The sequence below is a fragment of the Tachypleus tridentatus genome, chromosome 9 (assembly GCF_004210375.1).
Source record: "Tachypleus tridentatus isolate NWPU-2018 chromosome 9, ASM421037v1, whole genome shotgun sequence".
NCBI lineage: Eukaryota > Metazoa > Arthropoda > Merostomata > Xiphosura > Limulidae > Tachypleus > Tachypleus tridentatus.
The window spans coordinates 69393076-69414953 of record NC_134833.1 but is presented as its reverse complement, the minus strand read 5'-3'; the positions used below and the strand labels follow the sequence as shown (position 1 = coordinate 69414953).

The following is a 21878-nucleotide window of genomic DNA, read 5'->3' as shown; positions in this document are numbered from 1 at the left end:
TCATTAATGCCTATAATTGAAAAAAAGACTACTTAATAACTGCTAAAATTATAATGACTTCTAAAAAATATAATTAACAAAGATAAGAAACTACTTTTAGGTGTATTTTTATGTCAGAAAACTATCAGGAACACAGAGCCATGTTGTGTTTGAAGTGTAAATCTCATTTGAAATCGGTATGGTGCTCGGTTGAAAGATGACTAAATGAAGGTCTGTTATTGGTCCATTTTAGAATACGAATCTCTACGTTGTTTTCCGAAGATGACGCAGTGGTTAATGTCTGTAAATGCAGAGACCGTCATTTTAGTTGGATACAAATTGTATAGAAAGTTAGAAATGTAAGTGTTAAAACCTATATTTTGATATGATTTACGCATTTTGGATACATTACTGTACAAATTAAAATTAGTTCTGTTTCAGACATAATTTTGTGATACTGTAGAAGATTTTATGGAAAACTCAAAGAAAATTTGTATATGTGATTTGGACCAGCGTGACAGTGATACCTTAGCTACGTGCTAGTGACGACAAATTGTGGTGATAGTAGGCTAAAGGCCTATGGTATAGATAGGTTTGATACTAGATTGATCGAGTAGTGCAGATTTTTTTTTTTAATCTCCGTGTATGTATGCTTCATATTAGGATGTGGCGATAATTAAACCGTGAGCATTTTAGACATAAACTGGAAAATATATATATATCGGAAGATAATGAGTGGAAGGCTGAGAACTACATCGTCATCGTTTGCTGAAACCAGTGAAGGTAACAAATGCCAGCAGCAACAGCCAACTTTCTCAGGAGTTAAAATAAGCAGTAAGTGTAACAGTAATACTAATAGTTAAATTTAAACTAGCCGCAAATCTATCGCTTTTTAGAATAGAAGTGAATTGGAGAGTCTTAATCTTAAATTATTATGTGTTATGACACAATACATTAATAGTGTTTGTCAATTCAGTAATACTACTGCTAGTAATATACAAGCTACAACATTGACTATTAGTATTACTTTGAGGAAGATATTTTTCATTTTCTTATTTATGTATGGTAAAACACAGTATCAAACATATAAAAAGTATTATTATTAGTAAGAAAGGCATTGCAAAAATAAATTTTATTCTCAGTGCAAAAAAAATAGACAAATGTGAGATTACATAATTTTGATATAGTGATAAAGCCATTACTTGAAGTTCCTTGAAGGTTAAATGTGTAAATTATGTAAAACTTGGAATAACTGAAATAGAGGAAATAAGATATTGAGTGTGGGATTTCAGCATAGTATGAGTAAGAAATGGTAAAAATATATTCTATAAGGTTTTTAAGATAAAGTGAAATAAATTTTGAGAACTCTTTTATTAACAAACAATTACTAACTTGATAAAGCCACTCCACTTGTCACTGTCACCATTATATTCACTTCAGTGTATAGACCAAAAGTTTTATCTGTAAGGCTAGTGACATGGTGGAAGGTAAAGAAATTATTAAGGTAGGTAGACAGCTTTCAAATAATTAACTAAATAGTCTGATTTCAGTGGTAAGGAAATTATTAGAACATTAAATGAAATAAATTCTACAAGAACATTAACCCTTATTATCATAGATAGTATAGATGTAGAAAAGGAATGAGATGTCTTGCATATCTGCTAACTTTCTTTGAAAATGTAACAATTAATGTAGATATGAGTAGTGCTGTGATTTATAATAAGAATATATCAACAGATAAATTAGTTAAATTGATTAAGAGCTTGTTGGGTTATAGAAATGGGTTTTAGTTGCAGACACATTGAGTACAAGTCAAAAAGAGGTCATTGATTCATTTGATAAGATGCTTGTTGACATCATAACATATGGACAACAGAACACATTTGGTCCTTCAGAGTTATCTCTGTACATTCATTTTTTTAAAAAAATGAATATTTAAACTCATTTTTATTTTCAGAACATCATCATTTCCTTTCTTAAGATGTAAAGTGCCACTGTCCATTATTGAGCCAGTAACCCTGTTTAATAAGTAAAACTTCCTAATGTTTGACCTGTCTTTGCTAAACATTTAACATCTGTTCTCTTATCCTGTTATTTTTGGAACACACAGAAATTGGAGATCTTTATTCTTTAATAATATCACTTCTTACCCTTCTTTTTATTCTGAGAGGAGATAAATCAAAATAACATTCCTATCCATTAAATCATCCTTTCAAGACTTTTCAGTGTTTTAACATTTTTAATAGGAGACCAAAATTGTACATGTAATTTCAAGTAAGTCCTAACTAATAATATATAGAATGATAATTAACCCTTTTCACTTGTAATAAAAACAAAATAGCTGTATATGCTGCTTTCTTCTGTTTTCTCTTAATTTTCCACTATTAGAGGTCATTTAACAAATATTTGTCCAACTTAATTGAACTACATCATTCTACAGTACCTCAACATTCTCAATATAACTGAGATCTTAATTATATTAACACACTACTAATTATGTTTCTATCAATGTTATTCATCTAGATAAGAAAAAAGATACCTAACCACTGACCCCCTAAGACATTCCACTAGAAACAAGTGTCAGGTTGAATGGACTTCATTAATAATAGCTTTTCACTTTTTGTCATCCTATAATGTAATTATCTTGTCTTTTTTGAACCCATTCTCATGTGATTTTCTTGTATTGTTCACACTTTTTCCATCTTCCAGATAAGCAGCATCCTTAAAAAATAGATTGGTAAGGCAAGATTTACCTTCACCAAACATGTGTTGGCTTTATTTGATGATTATATATCTCACAAAATAATTTTGCAAAATTTTGTTCATTACATTCTAGAATTTTTCCCACTACAAAAGCAGGGCTTGAAATCCATACTAGCAAGTTCCTTATTAAGTCAATATTGTAGCATTAACTTACAGAAAGTAATTGCTAGTATGAATATCAGAAGAAATGTTTGTAGGTTCTTACTTTTGAGTATCACTAAACATTATATATGCATTCCAGTCATTTATATTGCATGATTCTGAGTACTAGGGCTACTGTAGATAGGGTTAACAAGGTTCATTAGTTTGTTGGTGCCATTTGAGATGCATGGCATATTCAGTCTTAAGTATCAGGAAAGTGGGATAGCAAAAACATAGCTTTAACTTATTTAATTACTTGCTAAGGCAGATAACAAGTGGACTAGCTAGCTAGACTTGAACCTTTACAGTGCAGTTTTGTGGACAACACAGGAAGAAAACTGTGACAAAGTAGGTGGTTATTGAGGTAATAATAAAACATAAATTAAGAAAGCTGTCAGTGTTTTTTCTATGTTTGTCATATTTTAATTATAATTGACAGTATGAGACATGTCACTCTTGATTTTTCAAAATACAATGAATCATGAAAACCAAAATGCATTTGTCCAGATGAAATGGTTTGATTGCTGTCTGGCCATTACATTTTGGTGATTAGGGTGCAAGGGAGCTGTGAGAGTATGCTGTGAATGTTTCCACTCTTCTCTTTCAACCTAAGCCCATCACCTTTCCTGGTCTTCTAATGAAAGGTTTCTTGGATTTTCCATTAGGGTTTCCAAACTGGCATTGGCTACATGTTCTATTGGAACACAACAAAAATTCCATTCATATCAGCTGGTATCATCCACTCATCTGGGAGTGCTGATTACAGCATATGTAACTACCCTGTGGAGTCCCCTTGGTGTGGATTCTTGTACGGGGTGAAGGGACCTCCCAGGGAAGGTTCTGTTCTTTAGGTTACTTCCTCTGGGATCTAAACATCCACCCACATGTTTGCCGTGTGTGGCAACCCGTGAAGGGGAGGAGAGGATCCTGGTGGTTGAGGGGTTCAACCCTAACACACCACTTTGGCCCTTGAATTCGTGTAGACGGGCAGCCTTGGGGTGACTCCTTTGGGTGTATTGGCTGGTCCACTTGGACTAGAGTCAACCAAGTATGCAAGTTATTAGCAGGTGTTGTGGACATTGTGTCTGATGCTGGTGTTTGGGTATAGTGCTCATAAAACCCTGGCATTGCTGCAGTGTCCTTGCTTGACATTGTAGTGCATCCCCTCGTAGGGCTCCATGGTGAGTGGGGTCAGAGGGCATCGAAATTTTCTCTTTTTCCTATGGTTCCTCATAATAAAAATTTAAATAAAATAATGAAAAAACAGTCAACAGGTAAACGGCCACGTCTTGAAGACTGATCAGCAATCTTCAACATCTGTACCACCAGTTGTACTTCATTTTCATTCTACTTTCTCTTTCACAAAAACCTTTAGGGCAAATGTTCCCCTTTTTTATTTAGAAGGGACTGGAGGGATTTGCTGGCTGTCCAAAGTCAGTAAAGAAGCTTCGATTTGGAGACATATTGGTTGAAACATCCACATCCCAACACAGTGAACTCCTCTTGAATTCAAAGGCAATTAGGGATGTACATATTGAAGTTACCCCTCATGCTACCTTGAATTCGAGTCAGAGATTCTTGCTGGTTTCTTCACTCAAGGAGTTTCTGCAGTGAGGCGCATCTCCACTCACAAAGACTGAGTTACACTGCCGACAAATATCCCGTTTTGACATTTACATCACCAAATGCACCTGCCACCATCAAGGCAGGTTATCTAAATTGCAGGGTACGACCATACATTCCAAACCGTCTCCAATGTTTCCAATGTCAGAGGTTCGGCCACTCAAAGACGTCATGTCATGGTGCCCTGACATATGCTTGTTGTGGCGCCAAGGACCACTATGCCTGTGAGTCTGACACGGATCCATATTGTGTCAACTGAAATGATTCTCACCCTTCATACTTTTGTTCTTATCCTAAATGGTTGGAGGAAAAAGAGATGCAGCATTTGAAAATGACTCATAACATCAGAAATTGCTGTCCACCACTACATCTCAGATATATGCTGCTGCAATTTGTTCCACAACTTCAGTGGGAGTGCAGACAGATCTCCCTGTGCCTCCAAGAGAATCGTTCTCAAAACAAATGAAAAGCCTTTTGACCTCCATAGTTAAAAAGTTGATGAATCAACTTCTACACCCATCTCTGTTCTTCCCATACATTCCAACAAACCCCAAGATCCACATCCTTTGGTTCCAAGTACAAGCATTTTTTCAGATACATCTTTTTTTCCAACCCCAAGATGCAAAACAATCATTCGTTTGCATCCTCACTCAATGGAATTCCCTTCCAACAACAAAGGGCAGGATCCACGGAAGTCGATAGACCTCCTATGGATAAGGACAGTAAGGAAAAAAGACGTGGTCATAAACAGTAGGGTTCTCCAGCCACTTCACCTATGAGTCATTAAAAATGACCACCTTGATACAAAGGAACTGTCGAGGTTTACACTCTAATATGGATGACATCAAAACACTGATTGCTTCCTACCATCCTGTATGTCTTTCCTTACAAGAAACATTTCTGAAACCTGCCAATACAGTCACCTTTCAGCAGTTTTCTCTGTACAGAAATGACAGGCTGTGTGATGGACGAGTACATGGAGGGGTGGCACTGTTGGTTGATCAGCATGTGCCCACCCTGTTTTTGTCACTCAACACACCCTTGGAGGTCGTAGCCATCAGTGTTTCCTTGGGTCATACCATCACTGTTTGTTCTCTCTACCTGTCACCTGGAAAGACATGATCAATCAGACCTTGATGCTCTCATTGAACAGTTGCCATCTCCCTTTTTCATCCTGGGGGACTTTAATGGACATCATACCCTCTGGGGAAGTACTGTTATTGATAGAAGAGGTTGCTCTGTGGAGCATATGCTCTCTGATCACAACCTTTTTCTTTTTAATACTGGTTCTTCCACTTATTTTCATGCACCAAGTAAGTCCTTTACCACTATTGATCTCTCGGTTTACTCCCCCTTCATTATTCTCCCATTTTTCATGGAGGGTTGACAATAATCCACTTGGCAGTGATCATTTTGCTATACTTTTAAGAGAGACTGGCCTTGGTTGATGCCACCCTACCTGCGTGCCCTGGTGGAAGCTGGATCAGGCAGACTGGTCCACTTTCACTGCTCTGACAGAACTTGATCCTGCCATTGTCTGTCGGCCATCAATAGACGACTGTGTGGCAGCAGTAACTGACTGTATTATACAAGCAGCTACTCAGTGTATTCCTAAAACCTCAACACGTTTTCCACTGTATCCTCATCTGTGGTGGAATCCTGCCTGCCACATGGCATGAAGGCTCAAAAACGGGCCTGGGATACTTTCCATAGATATCCCACACTTTCAAACTGCATCGCTTTTCAGCGGGCCTATGCACAAGCTAGGTGGGTGAGATGTCAAAGCCAGAAGGAATCTTCGATTAAGTTCATAACTAGCATATCTTCTACCACCAGTTCCAGGTCATATGAAACAGGGTTTGTAGTGGGCACTACATTTCTGCCCCCTCACGATCTTACTCTCTGATGGCCAAGAAGTAGCTGATGTTTGGAGTATCGCCCATACACTAGGTGAAAGCTTTTGCCAGGTATCTAGCACTTCTGCTTGTTCCTCCACTTTCATAGCTATCAAGACTCGGGCAGAGCATTCACCTCTTTCCTTTCAAGCTGATTGTCCCTTTGAGTATAATCATCCCTTTACACTGGTGGAACTCAAACTGGCCCTTCATTGGTCTGGCAGAACATCGGTTGGACCTGATGATATACACTATGACATGCTGTGCCATATATCTCCTGCTCCTCTTGCTATTCTTTTGATTGTTTTTAACTGGAACTGACAGGAGAATGTTTTTCCTGATTCATGGTGTCAGGCTATTATCCTACCTATCTCCAAGCCTGGGAAGGATCCCAAGATTCCTTCAAACTACCATCCATGTGCTTTGACAAGCTGTCTCTGTAAGACCTTAGAGAGACGGTTAATGCTGGTCTTTTTTGGTTCTTTGAATCAAACAACCTCCTCTCACTCACCCAGTGTGGGTTTCAACAACAGCATTCTACCATGGACCATGTAATTAGACTTGAAACATCAATCAGAGAAGTATTTCTCAAACGACAACATCTTTTATCAATATTCTTTGACATTGAGAAGGCTCATGACACAACATGGAGGTATGGCATTTTGCAAGATCTCCATATCTATGGGTTACGTGGCTATCTCTCCATTTTTATTAAAATTTGTTCAATGGACAGAAGATTCCAAGTTCGTGTGCTTTCAAAACTTTCCCGTTCTTTTCTACAGGAACTTGGGGTCTCTCAGGGCTGTGTTCTGAGTGTCACACTTTTCAGTATGAAGATTAATGCCATCACTGAACAACTCCCTCTCATTGTTGCAAACAGGCTCTATGTTGACAACTTTCACATCTCATGTCAGTTGTAGAACACGAGATACATTGAACAGCAACTACAAACTGCCCTTGATCGTGTGCTGAAGTGGACCATGGCAAATGGCATTAATTTCTCTCTCTCTAAAACCATTTGCATGCACTTCTGCCACCAATGGGGTATTCACCCTGATCCTGAACTCTGTATCGGTGAAGTTTTGCTGCCTGTGGTCCTTGAAACAAAGTTCTTGGGGCTTATCTGTGACCGTAAACTGACCTTTATACCACACTTAAAGCAGCTACTGGTCAAATGCACAAGAACACTGAACATTCTCCGTGTCCTCTCTACCACCAGTTGGGGAGCAGATCGATGTTCCATGTTATATAAGATAAGTCGTACTCTTATTCAATTGAAACTTCAGAGAGAGAGACCTGAGCTAGTCACCGAGCAAGTCAGACGTGCCAATATGTTATTCAGAACGGAACGTTCATCCTCGCCAGTCAGGCAGTTAGTGCTGCCCGTCAGATCGCCGACGGCTTACCGCCAACCTCACGCCGTACCAAGTCGCCGCGTTGATCGCCCGAGCCAAGCCTGGGGCAACCATCGAACCGTCCAGGACCCGTATTTTACGCTGGGGAGGAATCCTCATCCAACCAGCCACTACTGCAGACCAAACCTATCTGTGCCAGCCATGGAACACTGAATTTAAAGTAAGTTGTTCCCCTACTAAAAGTCCAGTCAATCTTTATTCTGTATTCCTCAGGGGTGTCGCACCCATCAATTCAACCAGAAGAAATTAGACAAACCATAGAACCCCAAATACAAGCCAAGGTATATGCAGTTCATCGAATCTATTCTAAGAACAGTAATCATCCCACACACTTCATGAAGATAGTGACAACGTCAAGTACAGTGCCGACTGTATTTTACGAGATGGCTGTTATTATCATATATTTCATTTTAGAGCCGAACGCCCACATCGACGACCACTCAATAATGGTTCAAACCAAGCACTCAGATATCGCAAACAACCAACGGAAATCTTCCAACATGAAAATACCAAAATACCGCCGAGTTCAGACCGTATTAGAAGAAACATGAAGACGGATTCAGACAACCCGACTCAGAAGACGACAACACCCATTGTTAGCAACACGCCAAGTTCCAGTAGTTCAAGAAAGAAAAAGGACAGTTCCTGCCAGACTTCAATCCCAGTTCCACAGAATTCAACAACCAGCCAGACTCAAACCATTACGAAGATAACCATCGACGCGACAGCACAAACTGAAAAACAATCTACCTCCTCGCAGAAAACTCAAACCAAAATCTCGAGAAGAAACAAAGCATCACAGACCAGCGAAGAACAACTCACCAAGAACAGCCAGTAGTTCCACCACCAAGACCACGCTTCTCACTTGCACCAATGGGCTTCAAGTGTGGAAACAAGTTCATGATGAAGTTACCACCCTATCTACAAGACTGCAGCTAACAGTTTCCATGATACCACCAACATAGTTCATCAGTTTTTGTTTTTTTCCCAGCTACTTCGGGCACGGTCTGGGTAGATTATTCGGCACCCAGGCCGTGAAAGTGGGTTTTCTCGGTCACTCCGCTTTCCCCCTACAGCAAAATCTCTGGCATCGGACCTGTAGGTCCCAGCCTCATTCTGAAAAGGGCCGTTTACCCAGTCAAGGGTATCCAATCAATCACAGTAAATTTTAAAATCAATTCGCCAGCCTCCAGGGTACTCCATCCTCGAGCCAAGGTCTGGCTCACTTCACTTTCACTGCTTTCGTCCAGTTCTCCCGTCCTTCCTGTCACTCACAAATACACCACTCCATTTTTTGAAATGTTAAAAATAAAGTAAAAATTCCACGGATATTTTAAAACATTTCTCACGTAGGGGATCTAAGAGGAACTACAAAGTTCCTGAACACTCCAGTTGGAGAGAGAACTCTTCTGATTTCTCTCTCTCTCTAAACTGAACCCCTGCCACGTTAGTTTAGTTTAGTTTAGTTATTCAATTGAAAGTCGACTATGGATCACTGGTCTATAGCTCTGCCAGACTCTTGGCCTTAAAATGCTGGACCCCATTCATCATCAAGGACTTTGACTCTGCACTGGGGCTTTCCGCACTTCCCCAGTTTAGAGCTTATATATAGAATCTCGTGAACCTTCTCTGCACCTTTGCCGTTTGCAACTGTCTTTACTATATTCTTCAAAACTTTGTTTCTTACCAAAGCATCCAACCTTGGGATGTGTTTTCCTTCCTCAGTGGGCCATACTTTTTCAGAATAGACAATCTGCCATTGCTCCCTTTGGCCTTTAAGGCCCAGGCTAATTGGATGAATTGGGTCTGTCCTTGGACAACATTGCAGAATCCACTGGTGAGCCCATCCCACCATAGCTTATTACAGTTCCCAAATGTGACCTTTCTTTAAGTCATCTGAGAAAATCAGGTACTCCTGATTGGAAGTACCATCTTTTATTTACTGAACATCTTTCAAACAATCTTTCCATTCCAACTGATTTGGATGGTTCCAAATCAGGTGACTCTGTGGGCTCTGCCATAGTTTGTTGCAGTTTGGTGGTTGTGTGCAGAATCCCCTCTACAGCTTCTGTGTTCACTGCTGAACTGTATGCCATTTCTCTTGCCCTGGATCATATTGAAGCTAAGCAGTACTCCAACTACACTATTTATACTGACTCACTTGGTTCTCTACTAGCCCTGGAATTGATTCACTTCAGCTCACACCCTGTTCTTGCTGATATTCAAAACCGACTGCCCCATTTCTCATTAACATCTATTTTTATTCAGTTTTTCTGGATACTGAGGCCATGTTGGTATTCGTGGGAAGGAGCTTGCAGACACGGCAGCTAAATCTGTCTGCTCTGGCACTATCACCACTGTGCCTATTCCATACATGGACTATGGTCCTGTATTCAAGGCTTGGCTCCATGCCAGCTGGCAGTCAACTTGAGTGAGCAATGTGAAAACAAGCTTTTCCAAATAAAATCCTTTATTGAACTTTGGCCATCTAGCTTCCATAAGATTGGAAGGAGGAAGTTGTTGTGACTAGAATACGATTTATCACAGTTTTTTAACTCATCGTTTTCCTTTATCTGGAACTGATGCACCAGTGTGTAGTTTGTGTGATACTTAGGCCACAGTAAACCACATTTTACTTTCTTGCCATAATTACGACTCTCAACGACGGCACTATTTTAAACATGTTCTGTCCCAAGGTTTGTCCATAACATTAGACTGTTATTGGTGATGGTGATACTGTCCACCTTGATAAAGTTTTCAGTTTTTTTAATGTCATTTAAGTGTTTGATATTTATTCATTACACCTTTTTAATTGTAGTTCCCTTTTAAGAATTCACAATCTTTCAAGTTTGATTTGAAATTGGAAAATGGTCATGACATTAAATAACTTGACACCAGGACTGGAAAGGCCAACTTCAGGTGACTAACACTGCTGTTTGAACTACCCTTTAGTCATCCTGTAGAGTTATTATTACACATTTCCTGCATGTCTTTTAACACTTTTATTACTTTACTTTTTGATACTGGCCATAATGACACATGACCCAGAACCAGGACTGGAAAGGCCAACTTCAGGTGACTGATGATGGTTCTTGTACTTACCTGTTAGTCTTCCTGATGGGTTATGATAATTAACATTATGCTACAGAAAGTTCTTTACAACTTCTCTTTCTGTAGTTTCTCTCTTAACATTGTAGACTGGATGTCAACATTGGTTTTATGCTATTTATGTTTTTTAAATGCTATTTTGTTTTACCTTCATTTCCTTTTATGAATTTTACTACATTTACTTTATTTTTACATTTTTACCAGGCATTTGGTGCAGATAGCTCAGCTGCTTTGTGCCATAAAGCACTAAATGAACCAACCAATTAAGTATGGAGTTCATTACTGTGGGTGCTTGACTCAGTTTGTATTAGTAAGGGAGTCATCTTTGACACAGATCAATGGGTCTTTCAGACTTTTCAAAGAGGCTTACCCCATCATTACGTGTCTACTCCTCCATTATCTCTCATAATGGTTGTTTCCCCCAAGGATCATCATATCCAGTCAGTGAGCAAAAGCCAACAAAAAAATCTGCACACAGAGGACAAAGTTTGTTGACTTCTATATTAATGGTTTTTATTCCTGTCTGTTTTTTAGTACCAAAGATAGGTGATTGGACACCTGTCATCAGTCTCTCTTGTCTCAATCATTTGGTGTAGCCTCCTTGGTTTATGAAGGAGTCGTTTCTTTTCCTTTGGTGGCACATTTCACCCAGTCTGGATGACAGTTTGATGTTGATGATGCCTATCTTCCATATCTTGAACGAGTTTCCAAGTATAATGCATTATATATGTTTATTCATGAGAGACAGGTTTTTAGTTTTGCACTCTTCCATTTGGCCTCTCATCTGCCCCATACATCTTTTCACATCATTTTCACTCAGGCATTCACACTCACCATTATATGGATGACTGGCTTTCTCTTGTTCCTTCCTACCACTTGGCAGAACTTCACACTTGAGCTCTTTTATCTGAAGCTGTGAAAGTTGGTTTACTCATCAAAACAAAGAATACTTCTTTATTCCACACAGTACCTCTTCCATTTAGAGTGTTTTTCAATTCCTGCTTTGGTTTTACCCAACCTTCTACTCTTCACCTTCAGGCCATGGAAAGGGCTGTTTTTCTAATACAGTTGCATCTCTTTGGATGGGGGGATGTGATCATCCTTGAAATCACTCATTCCTTTATGTTAGGCCCACGTGTTCCTTTCAATGGTCGGGACCAATGAAACATTTGCACACATGTGCTGGATTGTCAGGTGATCCAATCAGCTTCCAACCTGCTTGATCTTTACTGATGGTTGGACAGATACACATCTTTTCACGGATGCTTCTCTCCAGGGATGGGGTTCTTGTATTGGGGATATAAAATTCTAGACCCTCTGTACAAAAGAGGAATCTTCTTCCCCGTGAATACCTTAGTATTTCTGGCAGTTAAGTGAACCATGTCTTTGGGTCTTGCATTGTTGTAAATGATGGTGATAGTGTTTCACCTTGACAATTCCAGGGTGGTCTCATACATTTCCAAGCAGGGGGGGGGGGACACTCACTCCTGGTGTTCCTGTTCTCACACATTCCATTTTCTATTTTGGGCCCACAGTTATGAGATTGTTTTTTTTTCTTGTCATGTTCCAGGTGTAATGAATTTGGTGGCTGATTATACATTGCATTCCAGCAGAATTCATCTCAGAGAATGGATGCTTCATCCACAAGTTTTTTATTGGATACCTCATATTGATGTTTTTGCCACACACTGAAATGCTTAGCTTCCATCCTTTTGGTCTCTTGTACTTCACTTTCTGACTTTGGTTATAGATGCTCTCAGTCAGGATTGGATCAGTCTTCATTGTTACACATTTTTTCTAATTCATCTGTTGTCCAAATTTCTTGCATTGATTTACTCTTCATTTTGTTGAGTTATTCTGATGGTTCTTTATTGGCTGGCTAAGCCTTAATTTCCATCCTTTACTATCCTCAGTAATGCCAACTTCTGCTTCCTCACTGACCATCTATCTTATGTCAGACATTTTTCATTTGGCAGTCACGATTTCATGACTTCACAGTTCCCTTTTATGTGGTTTGTTTTGTGATATCAGAGATTAACCTTTTAGGTAGCATCTTTTTTAATGTTTTCCATATAGCATTCTTCTTCAGAATATTATTAATGGAAATTATTTATTTGTTGTTTGTAGTCTCTCAGATATGTTTTTGATCCTCATCCCATTTTGCTGCATATTGTTCCATGTCTGACATGGTTATTTGACAAAGATTTTGCAACTTTATCCATTTCTCTATATAAGAACTTTGCCAACTAATTTTTGTTTTGCTAAGATTAGTAAAGTTTTTGAGTCCCTAGTTTTGTTCCATCTGAAATGTTTCAGGGTTCTCCATCTTACTCATTCGCAGGCATTGCTTTGTTAGATATGTTTCTTTTGAACTCTGCACTAGCTACTGGTTGACTGATAAAAAAATCCAAATGAGTTATGCTGGGATGGGGTATTCTGTAAGACAGCCTTATGGCTTTCTGGATGATAAACAGTTATACACGCTTATGGACTGTCCTGAGTAAAGCATAAGGAGATGTTGACCAACCCAGCTGGCCCCTAAATTGATTAAATTGGGGTAAGTTTGCTTTTCAAAATAGGGAGCATGGCTCACATATTATAGTGTTTCCAGGACAATGTTTCTCAGGGCTTCCCAGTGTGCATCATCCTCCATTTCTCCTGGTGGATTTTAGGAGTCCTTTCCATTCCCAGTTTTCACTTGCAAGAGTCATGAACAGAGGTTGGTTCCTCCTGAGTGATATTTTAACTCATTATTACACTCTAAAAGAAGAGAGTGAAGCTGGATGGTTTTCCCAGATACATGGTGGAAGCAGGACCAACCTACATGACAGCCTCTTAATAATTTCAACTAGAAATAACACTTAGCTGTCTGGTTCTGTTGAGCATAGCCCTTCTTTTTGGTTGTGTTAATTTCAGTGATCATGGAGGAAGATCCTTCACCCCTTGTAATTCTGCACATAAAATGTAAATTCCTGTGACATTGGTTGGATTTAGTTTGTTCCACATACTCTTTGTTATTTCATAGGACAAGGGGATATTGGCTTGCTTCTCAGAATAGAGAGTTAGAATTCCTTATCATAATCCCAGACCTAATAATATCTGTTTCTTTAAGTTGGGTCAAGGGTTTGTCCACTTTTGTGTTAATTGCCTTCTCCTCATAATTATGGTGGCTCAACATATGAAATTCTGTAACTTTAGGGTTAGAATTCAATAGTAATAACAAAGGAATGAAAATATATCTACAATGTGGTCCTCATACCCTTGTAACTCTGTCTTTGAGTCCACAAACTAATAATTCCAACAATAAGACATGGGATCTTAAGTACTATATTTAAGTAACTATGGGAGATTGTACATCAGCTAGCTGACTTACCCTGACTAAATGTGTCTGGTATTGCAGGAGATGGCCAGTTCTGATTTAGTTGTCCCTCTCAGTACATGCTTTCTTCTCATGGTGTTAGAGTTTTGTTTCTGTGGCTGGTTGTCCTTTATAGCCTACGTGTTAGATTTTACCTTGTCTGAGTGAAGAGCACACCTGTTTCAAAAGTCGTATGAACCCAACTTGTGTGCTGTTACTATATCTCACTTTTACACATATTATTTTCTACACAAATGTGCAGATATTGCCCTCACCAGACTTTCCACCTTGTCATTATGGGATTCTAATTGTAGTGTGAGTGGAGGTTAACATTTTCATATTTCAAAATGTATTTCCAGTAATATTTACCTCTCTCACACTCTCCTTTCTTCCCATGATGGCTGGTGTTTTGATCTGCTAATTTGGACAGACTTAAAAAAAGTAATAATGGAGACCGTGGCTCTAGGATAGGAGTGCATTAATATAGATGAAAATAATCACAATATTCAACTCACTATGGGTAGTATAATGGGCTGTAAAGGCTGGCATAAATAAGGTATGATTCATACCTATGATTCTACTTAACTAGAGGCTTAAACTTGTTTGATTGTTGTTTTTTTTCCTAATACTACTGATCAGGTTATCAGATTGCGTGGGGTATCGACTGATGTCAAAGATTGTGCACATGCGATTTTTAACATACATTAATAAGAAAGTTAGATGGAAATGACTTTAAACTTGAACAAGATGTTATGTTGGTGGTACTACTCAGTAAATTAATATTAACTATGTATGTCACAGTCATAACACTCGTGATTTACTGATATTTAAAGTGGACAATGGAGAATGGATATTGTCAGCTATATGTTAAAATTTCAAAGTACCAGTAGAAATATTTCAACCTCAGTGAAATTCTTAGCTACATATATTGTGAGTGTGAGTGCAGTGTTTCTACTCCAAACATTAGAAACTAAGTTCATTTTTGATACCTCTTCTTACATAAATAGCTGTTCTTGTTAAAGGCTGATCTTTCTATGCAAAAGAAATGTTCGTGCATGATACAAGCCTTTTATCTCCCTTCATTGGAATTTACCGATTTTAATGCATCTTTCACGAAAATCCTCATGTAACGACCCTCCACCAATTTAAGTGCAACATCCTCTTTTGATACTTGACTCTCTATTCAATTCTACTGAACTATCAGTTCTCATTTGGTAGTATTTGTCTTATAGTGTTTAGTTTGTGCTCCCTTCAAGTGTTTTATTTGAATATTTTTTCCATATCTTTATATTAATTTCTTTTACCAGATTTAATGTTTATTATATAGTAGTGATAATTGTAACCTGTTGAGTTATTCCAGAATGGAATCATTTTATATATCTACCCAGTTATGGAACTCATTGTTTCATTACAAAAACCTTTTGTTTATGCCGGCACAGTTGTGTTTAGTTATTCTATTTGTTTTATGAATTCATTTTTTTTCCACTTCAAAGGTTATGTGTTTTTGGCTTAACTTTGTTGGGAGATTGAGCATCCAGCACATTGACTTTTGTTCAGTCTCACCTTGAGTTTGGAGTAGTACAGATTTAAAAGTCTTTCAGCTTTGGAAGAATAAGATATTATTCTGTTATGGTTTTTCAGTAATGATATTATCTTTAGTTATTTGTGTTCAGTAACGTAAGTTGCATTATATTGGTTAATACTCATAGTCAACTTTAGATTAGCCATTAAACCTTAGTTGTATCTTTTCTGCCTTATAATTTATTTAGTCTTGCCATGGTCTTTGTTATTTTAGGATTAGCAGTAATTCATCTTTTGGGTATGTCAGTCATAGTTTAACTACATTGGTTTTTCTTTCATATAATCACATTGTTTCATTTGTATTATATATATACATATGAGAGTTGGAGATTATATATGTTGATACATCTGACAGGAATATTTAATGTTCTATAAGAGCCAAATGTAATTTAAACAATGCAGACTTTAAACCTGGTAGATGTGATACATGTAATGTACTTCTGTGAAATCTGAGCAACTGTGAACGAATTTTTATTTATAAAGTTGTAACAGACAAGACTGTATTTTATCAAATGGTTGCTGTTACGGATGAATTTTTGTGCAAAATTATAATATCTCGTGTTTAAGAAGAATAACTTAAGACAAATAAGGTGTTTTTACTTTTAAAGAAAGTAAAGGCTTATATTTTTGTAAGATTTCATTAAACATGGGTAAAAGGTACACTGAATAATACATTTAATTTTTAATGAGTGCTCTGTATACGTTGAACATTTCTCTCATTCCAGTGTTATAATACATGTGATGACAAAATGTAAGATATCCTGTATGTAGTATTGGCAGAAAAATATGAAAATATACTGCTATTCTTTAGATGCAAAAATCCAACATTTCATGAGCAAATTTCTTTCCAGTTCAACAAAAATTTACTTCTTGATTAGGGGAGAATATTGAGCTTTGTTTTATCTGTGTTTCCAAGAAAATGTTTGTTGTAGCAGGATAATTTTTGTTTTATAAAAATCTTGTAAGTCTTGATCAGTTACAATTGGATTATTCTATCAACAAAATGTATAGGAGTACAGATGTACATAATATTAAAATTGTTTTGAAAATGTAAATAAGCAAGTTGTATAACTACAGGTGCTATGAAAAGGTTGTTGCAGAACAGACTGTATCAAAACTGTATTCTGATATTGTTTGGAGTTTTTCATAATAATGTAATTCCATAAAAGAGCAGCACTTTTAGAAAAGGTATGTAATAGCCATTTCCAACAAGAAATATTTATATACTCAAATCATAAAGATGTTTTCAAATCAGGGATTTTAATTCTCAGGATGGAGGATATCCACTACAATTAAGAGCACTGAAAAAACAGAATATGGATCATCAAGTGTTATCACAGCTGTTGTAAGCAAAGTGGAAGAATCCACAGACAAAAAGGTCAGTTGGAAAAGCCATTCATATCCTCCAGGCAATATTATGGAACACAAACAAGGTTCTCTGTCTAGAAGTGAGACCACTTAGGAACGGGTTCACCAAGATGAGGCTTCCAGTCATATCTCCCATTTAACTGAAGTTACACATACCTCAAGCAGCTGGAATAGGAACAGGATATTTATGGTATTCCATACCAAACCATATCAGTCAAGTTTCCAGACAATGTGTTTCTGGATTTGTGTACAAACAGGCTGTTGAATTCATAAAAACTGCTCTTCCAATAAATTAGGTGAATTGTGGAAAGCCTACAGGGAGAACGTGTTTTGAATGTAATATCCTTTACAACAGAGCATTTTGCAAAGGAGGCTACTGTGCTACAGGACTTTTGTCAGGATGCATCATTGTGGACAGGAACAGTGATGGTGTGGTGAGGTCCCAAAAATATTTTGCATTTTGAAATTTTTGTAAGATAGTTATATTTGTGAACACACGTCTCATAAAGATCTTCAAGTGCACTATTCAATATTGAAATAAGAAAGTTTGTAAAGAGATGGCTTATTTCTCAATCTAATATTTGTAAACAGTTAAATAGTGCATCTATTTAGTTTCCAGCCTCAACGTTAGGAGAGAAGTTGAAAACTAATGCAAACTACTATATTTGATCAATGAATCACTAAAAGTGAAACATTTCTTGAAAGACTGTAAGAGGTTCAATTTGTATTAGGCACAAGTATATGCAACTAGGTACATGGTATTTTGCAAATAAAATATTGATTGGTCAGAGAAGTACAAAATATTTGCACATGTTCCAGAGATATTTTGCAGAGAATAATTTATGAACACGCACAGCAAAAAATTAAAAGAAAAATATCTGAACAAGAATACAGTGTGAGCCTTGGCTTGAGAAGCTAAGAGCTTGTGGGATCTGAACTGATATCACCATGTACTTGTTATTTGAATAGGTAAAGATCTTGTGGGATCTGAAGTGATATGTTTGTGTAGTTACTGTTTCAATAGGTAAAGTATTTGTAGGATCTTAACTGTATTATGTGTATATTCAGGGGATGAGTACAAATCTTCAGTATTTCAACTGAAATGCTCATGCAAGATTAAGTAAAGATAAAGAGTAAGCAAAGTAATTTATTTCTGTGTCAGAACAATAATAATACTGAATAATAAAATGTTAGTTACATATTTTACAGGATCTAAAATTAATTTTTAAAGTCAACAGTACTTACCATTGTTAGTGGAGTCAAAACAAAAATTGATAATTTTAGAAAATAATTTTAGGCTAGAAGTAGTAGAGATTGTCAAAAAGAACAGAAACTAATTGAAACAAAATACAAAGATTATATTTTCAAGCCTACAACTAGGGGCACTAAAATATAATCTTTGTATTTTGTTTCAGTACTTTTTTGACAATCCCTATTCTCTTTTTTTTTAAATTTAATAACTTACTAATCTTACTTCTTATGTTGTTTTTATGTCCATTTGTGCAGAATAAATTTTAAGCTATGTATGTAAATATGCATTATGTTGAATGTTGCATGTTTTTCAACAGTTTACTGCTGTACTGATTTTTTTTGTTTTTCCACCTCAATCAACTTTCAATGAAAAATAATCAACTTTGGATCAGGGGCATTTGTAATGTTCCGTATAAGATAACTGTCTCAATGTTGGTGCAAAATAATCTCCAAATTTTATATTTTTGTGAAACAATAGTATGAATTGATGGGCACATTTTGATTTTCTCTAACAGTAGGAAAATCACCTATTTTGCTTATTGTCAATGTTTGGGTGGTCATGCCAATTAAAGGTAGGTTTTAAATGTTTCAAAAATAAGTATTTTTTTTTAAGGTGGATTTTGCCTGTATTAGAGTTTTGAGCAAATTCCTGTGCAATCTCTGTTATTAACTTCTGATGTATTAAACATTGTAACAAATACTTTTAATTAGTTGGGTGAATAATTTTATCAATTGATTAATTTCATGAAAATGATAAACTAACCAACATTAGTGTTTCTAATTGTTGGTTATTACAACTGTTCAAGTCTCATGTGAAAGTAATTTGTTAGTTCAGCATTTACAATGAGTGAGTCTGATGGTAAATTTGTTAGTAGGGTGTAACTTAAAGACAAACACAGTTAAAATTCAAGATTAAAAGTGAATAGCTTTCTTTGTTACCATTCACTGAGTTAACTTAAGCAAATAAGATACAAGTTATTCCTAAATTTTAGCCATATTTAAGTTTCATTCTGTTGTATGGGGTAGCTCTCTCTTTAATAATATAACTTAGTTAACTAATGCATGCTAAGTATTTAAATTTAAGCCAGTATTCTTAAGGTTATCCTTTGCTCATCGGGTAAGAGGAAACATTTTATCTTGAACTGCAACTTTTATTAGACCTTGTGGATTTTGGAGATTATGTTTATATTGATTTTCTGAGGATCTAATAGTACTTGAAATAATAAACATTAAAGTACATGAAATGTTTTCTTGTGTGTAATGTTTCATTTCCTATGAATGTATAACTTTACATTTTATGATCCTCAATCCTTTATTTTTTTTCTTATTTATGCTTCAAATAAAAAAAGTGAATAAGTTGACTAATGGTAAATCGTCTACATCAGATTATTAATTGACGTGGTACTTTGCCTCTACTCACACACATATCTATTATTATTCTGTGCTGCCCTCTGTTTGCAAAGTTTTCACACATGCCAAAAGTCTTTCATTTCCATGCACATACAATTTCCATACTTCACATTAGCCATTTTTTATGGCATAAATTTTCCATTTTTTGTTTTCTGTTGACACTTTAGTTCTAAGTAAAAGTTATTCTTTGAAAGGTTTGGCTATTGTATTGTGGGTTTTATATGATTTTGTGTATTCATTCCTACTTTGTTTCTGTGCATTTTGGCATAGCCATAAGTAAACATTTGTTTGGTTTTCTTGTTCAGTAATATGTGTATGTTGTTAACATTTTACCAGTTTTCTCAGTTTCTTCATTGTGTTTGTATTCTAGAATGACTTCAGATATTGATATTTACTATACAATTGGCTACAGTATGTTATCAGTCATCAGTCCTTCTTCTCAAATTTTCTGATACTTTTCTGTCTTACTACAACCATTGTGAAAACTTCACACATTGTTTGGGTAGCATTGGAGAAGAAAAACAAGAGGTGAATACTTTATCTAGTTTCCAGTTCTCCATCTTAGCTACACTTTACAATAACATTAGGAATCTTACAAGCTGTGAAATGCTCAATAATAGCAATTAAGTGCTCAAACAAAGAAATAATTCAAGTTTAGCTGTTATTGGTAAGCATCATGCAGAAATATGTTGAATACAACTGCCATTTCGTTCTTGGCCCATCCCTACCTACTAAGGCCTACCGTGCTTAGTGATATTAACAGTTATGGAATTTTAAGTTAATTTTTTGAAATTTAAAGTAGATTATATGGAATGTAATATTTCCACCCGTATCTATAACTATAGAAATATCATGAATTAGATCATAGAGAATATATTTTCACCCCTATTTGTAGCTGTAGAAATACTAGGGTATTATTATCAATAGTGTACATGGATCAAAAATATGATTTAAGTTTCAATAAGCAGAGAATACAACTATTTACTTGAGATGAAATTACAGTATCCTTGTTAAACTAAACTAGAGTTTCGTAAATATTACAGTTACGTCCAGCTCTTAGTGCTAGAGTTTCTTGATTATTACAATTACTTTCAGTTGTTATTGCTAGATTTCCTGTGTATCTTACTGATTTCACCCCTCCCCTTTTGTTTTTGTTCTTTACATTGCGTTTTGTTACAGGCACAGAAAACATATAGTGTAACACAATATAATATACAAAGAAATTGAAACCCTTTAAAAAAATGTCCTTTTATTTGAAGTGTAGATACCATTTTTTATCTTTTTTTCATGATTATTATAAAGAATTGATTGAACCTTCTCATCTTTATATAGAAAAATGGATACTTTATAAAAGAACTGATAAAATTCCACATTTACCAACATCCAGATTATAATTATAATTCTTTTACAATTTTTGTTTTTCTTTCAAATGTTAGTTAAGAAATAATTTTTGTACAATATTATCATCTGATTTCTTTAGCTGCAGATCTTAAGTTATGATTTTGAAAGAAAAGTCAGTTGACTTTCATTTAAGGAAAACCTTTGTGTGAATGACTTTTCTGTGAAAACACAATCAATGAAATCTAACTTGGATGGAATACTAAATGAGAAGATACCTGCTAATGGTTGCTTAAGCTAGGTGTGACATGGTTTCTACTTAGGAGTTGTGTTACAGATGTTCATTGCTATTTACTTACACTCAAATATTTTATAAATTTGAAGTAGGTCATTTAATGTTCTCTAAACGTCTCAACAGATGGTGCCACAATCGCTGAGTTTGCTCTCATTTTATGAAATGTGTGTTTAAATAAACGTTTTGAAACAGAAAAAGTATATATTCAGTATGTAATCTGGAAGTAATTTACATATTATTCCATAAAAAAGAGTGACAAAATTTTAAGGTGCTCCGTGTTTTGTATTAATTCCATGATCTGTTTATAAATCTTACTCAAAACTGTATATTAATTCTTTTTTTAACGTGTATTG

The 21878-nt window shown here is 36.1% G+C and overlaps 1 protein-coding gene across 1 annotated transcript in view; it reads left to right on the top strand.

Annotated features, from left to right (window-relative positions):
• Positions 1 to 268: 268 nt before the first annotated feature.
• Positions 269 to 21878, top strand: part of LOC143225433 (glycogen synthase kinase-3 beta-like) — a 64320-nt gene continuing 42710 nt past the window's right edge. Inside the window, exon 1 of the mRNA XM_076454853.1 lies at positions 269 to 813. Coding sequence (XP_076310968.1) covers positions 711 to 813 — 103 coding nt within the window. The 5' untranslated portion in view covers positions 269 to 710. The remainder of the gene's footprint in view (positions 814 to 21878) is intronic.